This window comes from Glycine soja, chromosome 19 (assembly GCF_004193775.1).
Source record: "Glycine soja cultivar W05 chromosome 19, ASM419377v2, whole genome shotgun sequence".
Taxonomy (NCBI): Eukaryota; Viridiplantae; Streptophyta; class Magnoliopsida; order Fabales; family Fabaceae; genus Glycine; species Glycine soja.
This window is the reverse complement of record NC_041020.1, coordinates 2,598,090-2,610,590: the sequence shown is the minus strand read 5'-3', so window position 1 is coordinate 2,610,590 and position 12,501 is coordinate 2,598,090. Positions and strand designations below refer to the sequence as shown.

Genomic DNA, 12,501 nt, shown 5'->3' with positions numbered 1-12,501 from the left:
TTTGAATTTATTTTTATATTTTTTTCTCGTTGGAGAATAATTTAAAATTAATTTTAGATTTAGAATTTATTAATAATTAAAGTGATTTTTAATAACTTCTGGCTGAATTCAAAATTTTGAACTCAATTTCACTTTCATTTGATTTTATAATAAAAAAATTTAAACATAAATCACATTACTTTCAAATAAATTTTAATTAAAATTTATTTTATAAAATCAATTTCATTTTAAAAAAATTAGAGTGAAAATAAGTTTAAAATTTGTGGGACCTATACTAGTATTTTTCACCTATTTTACCTCATCTCTTTTCTATTTCTCTTCTACCAAATATCTTTCTTTCATTAGCAAAGGATGTCCCAAGGCTTCAAGAGAATGCATTCAATCCCTGTAAGTGGTAGTAACGTTCTTTTTCTTGAAATGTATTTTTTATTTACTTTGTTCTTTTGTCTTCTTTTTTTAACTTGATAGGTTTTAGCTCTTTATTGAGGATTTTGGTACTTGTTATATATTGTTTTGATTGATTGTACTGGAAGCTGGAAACTCAAACAGGGTAATCACCCTCAAAAACTGAAATTCTTATTGTCAAATGTGTTGTAAACTTATAATTCTGATATTGGTTTCTGACACCTGTTTAAACTAATAATTTAGTTCAAGTATTAGTGTATTATTAATATTTACTAGTACTAGCCCAACACATTAAGACTTAATATTCAAGAAGCAAGTTTTCACAATTCATAGGGATTCTCCTAGCTTGAGGCCTCCCCCTGTTCAAGCTACCGTGCGATTTGAAAAAAAAATTGGATACAAGTTCCAAATGAAAAGGTGATAAACTAATAATATCTCTATTACATTATTTTATTTTTAAAAATGTCACTATTCATTTTGTATGATAATGCATATTATTATTTTATTTACTTTGTACTCTGTATATTTTCATTTCTACCTTGTTTGCATGTTTTGAAACCATCTACATGCTAGAGGTATAGTTACATTTAACCTTAAATTGAATTGAATTTTTGTAGTAATTTCTTATTTGCCCAAAACCTTTGCTTGTTTGGATTCGAGGGAGGCATAACTCATCAAGATTTTGCCAGCCACAAGGGTACAATAAGAACCGTTGATTTTCAAGTATGAATATTATTAGTTCATGATGATTTACTGAAAGGAGAAGATTGTTAGCTAATAGAAATTCTTCAATTTATTTGAAGATTTTCACTCAGTAAATATTTTCCTTGTTTTAGTTACATAACTCTATTATCACATAACTCATAATATGGATATCAGTGGGAACCTGCTAAGTAAAACCCAAGTCTTTATGAAGCCAATGAATCCAAATTAAGCATCCTAACAACATAACTCGATCTGTCATGCCTTTTTTAAGTTATGTGGTTTATATTTTTATTGTTTCTGTTTCTGTTCTATTGTGTTTGATCAGAGCAAAACAATGAAGATGACATTCAGCAAATGGCTGCACAGGAGAAGAAGATCTTTGCACTAAATATATGCCTTTCTAAGAAAAAGGAAAAGTTAGTGAAGATATCCAATCTGGTAAGCTGAATGATGCACTAAATATATGTTTTTCTAAGATGAACTTTTTATGCATTATGCCAGAAAATATTACATTTAAATCAATCTTGATGCTGATGATCCCTAACCATGTAGCCTCCTCAGGTTTTGAAGTGGCCTTACTCAGTAGAAATTTTAACTTGTTATCTGATTGTAATTATCCTAATATTTTAATCCTTTTTTTAGAAATGGAGGTTGAAGTTAAATAGGAAAATTGGAACAAAAGCTTAAAGTGTGCAAAAAAAAAAGTCTTAAAGACAGATGCTAAGTCAGAATTTCAGATTAAACTAAAATTCAGACAGAGAGCAAAAAATTTCAAGTCTGGCTAAGCAAGATTTGGTGGTTGAGCAACAGTCTCATCGTATCATTTGAGATTTGTGTACTCTATCTAAGCCAAATTAAATAAAATGGTTAAGAGAAAACTATTATCAAAAATGAAAATTTTTCGGATGTATTTTAAAGTGAATGTATCTCTTCTTACACATGTTGAAGATGAAGTAAAAACTAGCCCATTGGAGAGGAGCTTCCTCTTGAGTCGTCCCTTTTTTCATCTTTTTCTACCTTTTATGTATTTTGAGGTTATCTATGGAAACGGATATATATATATATATATATTGTACTGGAAAACTTTAGCAGAATATGATAGAAGTAAAAGAGTCATGCGACTAATGTTGGAGAGTAAGTTATATGGTTGCTGGGAGTTGATGGCAACGCGTGCATGTGGCTGATCATCAGAAATAAACTTCAACAAAACCACTTTTCAAATTTCTTTCAAATTTTCAATAGTGCCTACCACCTTGAAAGTGGAAACACAGACAATGAATAAGGGATCTCCACAAATATATTTTTGTCTAATTTTTTCATACAAATATTTTACTCCCTGATGATAACCAGATTGTTATATATTTAATAAATAAAGCCATGCAAAAATGAGTTACACAAAATATATCATATCTAAAATATTAATTTTAAAATATAATGTAATTTGGAATTTAAACATATAAAAACGTCTGTTTATATTTTTAGAAAATTTAATATATTTTGATTCTAAATTAATTTTCAATTTCTTTATGATTATATATATATATATATACATAATTAATTAATATTTATTTATTTGTTATAATTAGATATTGTATTTAACATATATTGTACCTAAAACAAAAATAAAAAAATTGAGTAATCAATTAATTTAAATAGTAAAAATTCAAAATTAAGTTAGAATTTATATTCAATTGGATTCAAGCTGAAGTTTTTTTTTTTTAAGAATTGATCAAATTTCATTCAATCTTTTCTTATATTTCATTGATTTGTTGTTCTCCTCAGGATTTCAATAACATTTGTGCAAGTTTGTTATTCCAAAGTCTAAACATCCCAAAGACTAGAGACAAGCATATCACAAGCTTCCATCCATCTGCAAGTCCTACATGCTGTGTTGGATTGGATCCCATAATGTGTGTGGATCATATAACTTGGCATGAAATGCAATTGCATGCGCTTAATCATCTCAGAAAAATGAGCTTAGTAGAAAGTACACATGCACCCTACAGGGTTTAGAATCACCAATTATTCATAACAGCCAGCATCCAAGTGTTGAAGCTCGATCTAGCTAGAATCCAAGTCTTGTGAGAACAAAAATAAGATTAGACTCACTTGAGGCATTAAAGAAACAATAAGATACAAAATTAGGGTGTGTGTATATAAAGTAGAGAATTTTTTTAGCTAGTGATTCTTTTCTGAGAATAGTTGTTTAACTGACTCAGTAATTGAATAAAACATAAATGTAAAATAACAAAAATTAATATGTTTATATGATATTTTTGTATAATTTTTATTTTATGGATTTTTTTAATTAATTTTGAATTTTAATATTTTTATTTAAAGATCAATTATTTTAATTACATTTTATAGTTTTATCTTTTTTTTTCATATTATGTATTCTATCAATCTTATATTATATCTCAAAATATTTTCAACCACATTTAAAGTAAAATAAAAATAACATAAACATAAGCAAACATCATAGTTTCATTATATTGAGTATATCATTGTATACTTTTAAATATCATTGTGTCTTAATATGCCATACTATTCTATTATCAAGATTTTGAAATATAATGCTAAAATGCTAAAATATCATTGTATATTTTGAAAATGTGCTACTTAAGTTTTTCTCTTTACGTGTAATATAATATAATATAATATAAGAAAATGAGCTCAGCAGATACTGATTGGAGTAGATAAAAAAAGTCTTTTAATATAGTAGAATAGATCGATAGTAATTAAATCATTAAAAAAAATTCAGTAACAAAAAGTCAATAAAAATTCAAAAAGTCTGTTATACCCTTAGAAAGAAAAGTAGTTGGGATTTAAAGAGAAAGTGTTGTTTATTTGAAAAAAACCCTCAAATATTATATAAAACTGATTGATGTTTTTGAATTAGTAAGACGAGAAAGTAAAAAATAGCCAAAAATCACAAATAAATAGCTTAGTTGATTTGAAGGCATCTTGGATTCTTGATGATTGCTTGCAAACCACGAGTTAAGCATAGTATAGAGAGAGAAAAAGAGATATTTTGATTATTTTCCATAAGGTCCATCCGCGTAATAATTAATGTTTGGTACCACATGTCTGTCTTTGTAACACTTTTTAGTCTTTACACTATAGTTTCACATTTATTCGCTTCATATTTTGATTCCAGAGACCCCCCAACACACCATCCTTAATCTTACCTAGTTTTCTTCTCATGGCTGCAATATCATGTTCCTATGTATTCACCTATGATGTGTTCCTTAGCTTCAGAGGCTCAGACACACGCCATGGTTTTGTTGGCAATCTCTACAAAGCTCTTAATGACAAGGGAATCCACACTTTCATTGATGATGAGAAGCTTCAGGGAGGAGAGGAAATAACACCAACACTTATGAAAGCAATTGAGGAGTCCCAGATTGCCATCACTGTGCTCTCTCACAACTATGCTTCTTCCTCATTTTGTTTGGATGAACTTGTTCACATCATTGATTGTAAGAGGAAAGGTTTGCTGGTTTTGCCGGTTTTTTATAACTTGGATCCTTCTGATGTGAGACACCAGAAAGGTAGTTATGGAGAAGCATTGGCTAGGCATGAGGAAAGGTTCAAAGCTAAGAAGGAGAGGTTGAACCAAAACATGGAGAGGTTGGAGAAATGGAAGATGGCTTTGCATCAAGTAGCTAATTTGTCTGGATATCATTTCAAACAAGGGTACTCCACCTTATCAGTCTTTTACTCTTAATTTTTTTTTATTAAGTTTCACTTGTCTTATGATTTGGCAGTGCATATTAAAATTCTAAGAGGAAAAAAAAATGTGTTATCCTTGATAACATATGTATCAATACATGGACATAGGGCCTTTAGTGTGAGTTTAATTTCTATGCGTTGTTAGTAGAAAATTTAATACCGTCAATCAATTATCAATTATTTCTGGTATGACTTTTAAAGTAATAAATGTAAAAGTGAACAAACTTCCCATACTGGATGCGCTTTGTGATTGAATGATAGTAAAAAAAAATCATTTACACTATGAGTGCATAGACTATTTCCTTTTTAATTTAACTTTATTAAAACTTTGCTGTTTGAAACAGAGATGGATATGAATATGAGTTTATTGGGAAGATTGTTGAAATGGTTTCTGGCAAGACTAACCGGGCTCTTTTACATATTGCGGATTATCCGGTTGGGCTAGAGTCACAAGTATTAGAAGTAGTGAAACTTTTGGATGTTGGAGCTAATGATGGTGTCCACATGATAGGGATCCATGGAATTGGTGGGATAGGAAAAACAACACTTGCTCTAGCAGTTTATAATTATGTTGCTGACCATTTTGATGGTTCGTGTTTTCTTGAAAACGTGAGAGAAAATTCAGACAAACATGGGTTACAACATCTCCAAAGCATCATTCTTTCTGAATTGGTTAAAGAAAATAAAATGAACATAGCAACTGTGAAACAAGGAATTTCAATGATACAACATAGGCTCCAGCGAAAAAAGGTTCTCTTGATTGTAGATGATGTTGATAAGCCTGAGCAATTGCAGGCTATTGTTGGAAGACCTGATTGGTTTGGTTCTGGCAGTAGAATCATCATCACGACGCGCGACGAAAAACTGCTGGCATCTCATGAGGTTAGAAGAACATATGAGGTGAATGAATTGAACAGGAATGATGCTCTTCAATTGCTCACATGGGAAGCTTTTAAAATGCAAAAAGTTGATCCAAGTTATGAGGAGATGTTGAATCGTGTGGTAACTTATGCTTCTGGCCTTCCATTGGCTTTGAAAGTAATAGGTTCCAACTTGTTTGGAAAAAGTATACAAGAATGGAAATCTGCTATCAATCAATACCAAAGAATTCCTAATAACCAAATCTTAAAGATACTCAAAGTAAGTTTTGATGCTTTGGAGGAAGAAGAGAAGAGTGTTTTTCTTGACATTGCTTGTTGCTTCAAAGGATGTGAATTGGAAGAGGTTGAAGATATACTTCATGCTCATTATGGAGACTGCATGAAATATCATATTGGGGTGCTGATTGATAAATCCCTCTTAAAGCTTAGTGTGCATGGTACAATGGTGACATTGCATGACTTGATAGAGGACATGGGTAGAGAAATTGTACGACAGGAGTCACCAAAAGATCCAGGGAAGCGCAGTAGATTATGGTTCCATGAGGATATAATTCAAGTTTTAGAAGATAACACAGTGAGTGAGACTCTTGTTTTGGACTTTTATCTTGATTTATCTCTTTTGACAATTATATGCTCCTCTCAGTTTTTTTTTCCTTTATAATATGCAAGTAACTCTGAATATATGCTTTAAAATCTTGCATATATTTGCAAGTAAAATTTCCATGCACTGGCAAGTAAAACTGTTTATACTCTAAATCAATAAGCAATCATTTCAAGCATGAATTTTATATAATTATTATAAAAGTTGACAAACTTATCATATTTACAGTGTAATTGTGTTCCAATTAAATTCTTTATGGTTGACCTGAGCCTTTTGCATTAACAGGGAACAAGTGAAATTGAAATCATATGTCTGAATTTCCCCTTACTTGACAAAGAAGATATAGTAGAATGGAACAGAAAGGCCTTCAAGAAGATGAAAAACCTCAAAACTCTGATTATTAAAAGTGGTCATTTTTGCAAAGGTCCCAGGTATCTTCCAAATAGTCTAAGAGTATTGGAATGGTGGAGATATCCTTCACATGATTTACCATCTGATTTTCGTTCAAAGAAACTTGGCATATGCAAGTTACCCCATTGTTGTTTTACATCACTTGAGTTGGTTGGCTTTTTAACGGCAAGTTTAATGACTTCACTTTCCTCATCTTGTAAATTAATTTATTCACATTAAGATCATTCATTTGATTTTTATTTCTCTGATTTTCCTTTCTTTGTTTTTTTTTGCAGAAATTTATGAGTATGAGAGTTTTGAATTTGGACAAATGCAAATGTTTAACACAGATACCTGATGTATCTGGTCTCCCAAATTTAGAAAAACTTTCATTTCAACACTGTCAAAATTTAACTACAATTCACAGTTCAATTGGATTTCTATATAAACTTAAAATATTGAGTGCTTTTGGTTGCACCAAGCTTGTGAGTTTTCCACCCATCAAGTTGACCTCTCTTGAAAAACTCAATCTCTCGCGTTGTCATAGTCTTGAGAGTTTTCCAGAAATATTAGGAAAGATGGAAAACATAAGGGAACTTCAGTGTGAATACACTTCCATAAAAGAATTGCCATCTTCAATTCATAATCTTACCCGACTTCAAGAATTACAACTGGCTAACTGTGGAGTTGTTCAGTTACCAAGTAGCATTGTAATGATGCCAGAACTTACTGAACTTATTGGTTGGAAATGGAAAGGGTGGCAATGGCTAAAACAGGAAGAGGGTGAAGAAAAATTTGGATCATCAATAGTATCTTCAAAGGTAGAATTGCTTTGGGCCTCAGATTGCAACCTGTATGATGATTTCTTTTCAATAGGTTTCACGCGGTTTGCTCATGTGAAAGATTTAAACCTATCAAAGAATAATTTCACAATGCTTCCTGAATGCATCAAAGAATTTCAGTTTTTAAGGAAGCTTAATGTGAATGACTGCAAGCATCTTCAGGAAATTAGAGGCATTCCACCTAGCTTAAAACATTTCTTAGCAACAAACTGTAAATCCTTGACTTCCTCAAGTACAAGCATGTTCCTGAATCAGGTTTTATCATGTTTTTAATGTAGTCAATTTAATAATATATAGTGTACTCAATTTTGGTAAACTTATGAATTCTTTATGACTCACAGGAACTGCATGAGACTGGAAAAACTCAGTTTTATTTGCCAGGAGAAAGGATTCCAGAGTGGTTTGATCACCAAAGTAGGGGACCTTCAATTTCTTTCTGGTTTCGCAATAAGTTCCCCGGCAAAGTTCTTTGTCTTGTTATTGGACCTATGGATGATGACTCTGGAATGTTAATATCTAAGGTGATCATCAATGGCAATAAATATTTCCGTGGTAGTGGTTATTTCATGATGGGAATGGATCATACATATCTTTTTGATCTTCAAATAATGGAATTTGAAGATAATTTGTATGTACCTTTAGAAAATGAATGGAACCATGCGGAGGTTACATATGAGGGTTTGGAAGAGACCTCAACCCCTAAAGAATGCGGAATCCATGTATTCAAACAGGAAAGTAGCATGAAGGATATTCGATTTGCTGATCCTTATGGCAAGAGAAAATTAGGCAATGATCGCAACAGTTTGGAATCACAAAACCAACAATTGCTAAAAAAACATAGGTTTGTGGACATGGAAGTTTCATAGACATAATATGTGCAACAACAACAATGTATTGTTTATGGTCACATCATTTGAGTTGGGCATGTAGCTATTTTCATTTATTCCTGCTACAACAATGCAATCATTGTATGATAATGTGAGCTTTGATTCAAATTCAATGGAATCAAAGCAGATAAGGGGCACCATTAGTGTCATAGGTAAATTATCTGGCGTGCTCTATCACACTAACTGATTTTAATTTGCCTTATTATTTTGATCTACATAAATGGAACAAAAGAAAAGAAGTATATATGTAGGAATTCACTTTGTTGTTTCAGTCGACTAGAGACTAGTAACTAGAGTGCTCAATTGGGGTGCATGATTAATTATTTTTTTTCTTGAAGAATATATGTAGGAATTCAATTTGTTGTTTCAGTGGTGAGAAAAATAAATTTTCTTGTCTTAGAGAAACTGAATGCTCTTAGATTGTGAATTAGTAGTAAGAAAATACTATTATAAATTTTGATTTATGTAGTATGTAGTAATTATTTTGACTTCATAATTTGAAATAGCATATCCAGCTTAATAATAATCCCAGTAAGCTGCGAAGTTGCTTGAAGAAACAGAAAATTGTGTATTACTAATGTTGGATAATGAAGATACTGAATTGTTTTTGTCAAGCCTGTTTTAAATAGAAGTGTTTTGAGATTCAGGATTCCAACTATGACAAACTTGAGTTTTTATATAAACTAGTGATGTAGATAAAGAATTTTGTGTCACTTATTTCTCCCTTGGTAGTGACTTACTTTTAAGGGTAATTCTATGTTGAAATGGACTTATTATCAAAGTGATTGTTGCAGAGTGTAGACTATAAAGACCTATCTTTTTTATACAATACTTTCTGTACTCATTTTGTCTTGTACTAAAAAACGACATTTTTTTTCCAAATTATTTTCAGTGCATAGAAAACTGAGTAATAGAGCTTACATAATCATTAGAGACAGGAACTTGGTTGTTTGGATGGTTCTTGAATTCTTCATTTCATTTCCCTCCTTTAAAACTGGAGAAAGGAAAAACAATTATCAGTTGACACCACAGCATCTAGAGCTGTATGAGCATATTTTTTTATTGACATATGCTTTGAAGTTTCTATAACATCTCATTTTTCGTAGACTAGATTAAAAATGATTTTAGAGAAAATAAAGAGGATATTTTATTTATTCATTCGATAGGGAATAAAATATAGTTTGTTTTTATAAAATAATAAAAGTAAACAAATAGAGTAAATAATAGGTTGTGAGTACCCTAGGTATAAATAGCGATATGTTAGGTCAGACGGTAGCTTTTACTAGTGTTCATCCTCTCAATTCGTTTTTTTCTCTCCTCCTCCCCAAAAATCCTTTCTTTTTCCCGCAGCCCATCAAACTTGTCTCAGAAAAACAATGATCTTGGAATCATTCATTGTTGGATCGTCATGAAATTTAAGAACATGGTTCACCACTCATTTCCGAGCATTATCACTGTTGGGAATTTCGAAATCATGTCTGATCTGAGAGAAATTCCTTTCGCATCGTAACCTTTTCTTTTCCCGCAAAAATCCAAAAATAGTTCAGTAAAATTACAATCCCGATTTCGTTAACTGTTGGATTTGTGTGAAATTTTGATAAGTTGTTCGAGATTCAATTCTGCACAGCTTCACCGTTGGGATTTGCGAGATAATATTCATGGAGTGAGAGAAAGGAATCGTACAAAGACAATACAAATGGAGGTTTCAATCCCTTCTTCGTCTCTCAGACGTTTGGGAATTCCGTCGGAGCAGTCGGAGGAAAAACTGGAGAAATCTCAGGGAATCGCTAGAGATGCCGCTATCGCTTTCGGAAGACACGTGAGCCCGCTTAGAGGTAAGGGATGAGTTATTCACAATTGGGGATTAGTGAGAATATGCGTAGGGATCCTTAGATGGTCAAATTAGGATTTATTTTAGGGATGTTTTATTATATTGAAATTCTTCTTGTATGATTATGTGAAATTATGTGAGAGATTTTTACTCCCCGTAGATTGAGAAATATTCTTGTATAATTTGTTTGTGCTTTGAATAATATTAGTGTAATAAATAGTTATATTAGAATTATGAAATTATGATTGAAATTGTATATAAGTGATAAATCAAATATATGATGAATTGTAGAATAACATATTACTTTGATATTATAATATTGTTATGGAGATTGAATATAAGTGTAAAGTTGAATGTGTTAAATTGTGAGATACACGTAAATATAAGATGGTTGATTGTGACATTAATTGTGTTATGAGCTGTGAATTATACAATAACCTGACCAGTGCTTATATTAAGAAAAATGTTTATCGCAGTGTTAAAGAAAAAATGTAAGTTCCTAGTTAGGAACTAGTGTTAAATTGTAGCGCAATATGTTATATGGTTTAAAACACGAGTGTAAGGTCGTGTGTATTGTATAATTCATGAGCAACGTCTATGAATGAAATATGTGATGAATTGTGGAATGACATGTTGTTTTGAGATCACAATATTGTTATTGAGATTAAGTAAAAGTGTAAAGTAAAACATGTGTTGAATTGTCAGATACGTGAAAACATGTGATGGTGGATTGTGACATTATGAGATGTGAAATTGTGAATGAGTTTTGGTTGTGAATAAGTGTCTGATTAACTCTTGATGTGACATTATTTGTGTCGTAAGCTATGAATTGTACAATAACCCGACCAGTGTTATCTTGAGAAAAACGTTAATGCGCAGTGTTAAAGAGAAAGTGTAGGTTTCCTATTTAGGAACCAATGTTAAATTGTAGCGTAATATGTTGTACGTGTTTAAAACACGAGTGTGAGGTCGTGGGTATTGTATAATTCACGAGTAGTGTCTGTGTGCTAAAATGATTTTAGGGGTTGGATCTGAATCAGGAGGGAGAGGCCCTGACGGACTCTTCAGAGTGTAGGCCTTGGGGGTCACCCGGTTTGAGTGCTTCTTTAAGTCTATGTTAATCTCATATGGTTGGAACGTTCTCGCAAAACACTACGACCCTGACTGGTCTCCCTATGATTTTACTTAGTGAGAGTGACCTAACATACCCATTGTGTGGTGTGTCTTATCATGTACTCCTAAACGCCCCAGGGTGGTTTTTCACTGACATGGTATCACATTACATATAGACTTGAGTCTTAGCATAACTGTTTCATGTGCTTGCTAATTGTTTATTATGAAATTGATGTGTTATTATGTCTTGATCAGAGTGTGTGATTCTTGTGTAATGTGATTGATGATTGAAAAGTGTGATTGATGGTTGAAAAGTGAACTTTGAATGACAAAGTGGCGGAATTACGTGAGTTACGTGTAAGTAAGTTTTATTTGGTTTATATGATATGTATATCTAGTTGTCTTGCTTCTCTATTAGTTAGGAATGTGATAACTCACCCCGTGTGTTGTTTGTGTTTGGATCCTGTGATGATCTTGAACTTTGTGTTCGGGAGAGCAGATGATTAGGTAAATTGCTTTAAGGAACCTTGTTCTGAAGGACGTCGAAACGCAACGCTAATAGGATGTGACATTGGGATATATGCTTTTATATTAATTATATGAAGTCTTAGACGACATTGTTTGAGTCGAGATGACTTTATTATTTATTTAGACAAATTTGAATATAATGTAGAAGAAAATGAATGTAAGCCTTTTATCCCTTTGAAAGACTTGTATTTAAAAATGTTTTAAAAAAATATTTTTAATTAATATTTGAATTTTTATTCCTTTGTTAGTATATATGTGAGAAGTAGAGGGTGTCACAGTTCCAATGTTCTGGGGAGCAATAGTAAATATTTCAGTCAATACGTATTAACTTCATTCCAAACTTTTTCACTGTTGAACTGTTATCTTTTAGCTGTTAGGAGTTAGGATGATCAGGTTGTTTGTTGTGAATTGTTATAATAATAATTGATCAGGAAGGAGAAAGACTTAAACCGGTTATATTTTGTAAACGTGCTGCTTTGGTTTTTATCATAATATTGTATCAGTTGTTTGTAGCATTCTACTTAGTACTAGTGAAAATTTGCATAGTTGTAAGCAGAATGCTTACCTATGATGCTAATTCCTCTTG

General features: G+C 31.7%; 1 protein-coding gene across 1 annotated transcript; it reads left to right on the top strand.

The window, feature by feature from the left end:
• The first annotated feature begins 4,239 nt into the window (after positions 1–4,239).
• LOC114398461 (TMV resistance protein N-like) lies at positions 4,240–8,701 on the top strand. Its single transcript, XM_028360662.1, has 5 exons — positions 4,240–4,806; positions 5,187–6,297; positions 6,610–6,900; positions 7,011–7,811; positions 7,898–8,701. Exons 1-5 carry the CDS (start codon positions 4,313–4,315, stop codon positions 8,420–8,422), a joined length of 3,222 nt encoding a protein of 1,073 aa, XP_028216463.1. The 5' UTR covers positions 4,240–4,312; the 3' UTR covers positions 8,423–8,701.
• Positions 8,702–12,501: the final 3,800 nt, after the last annotated feature.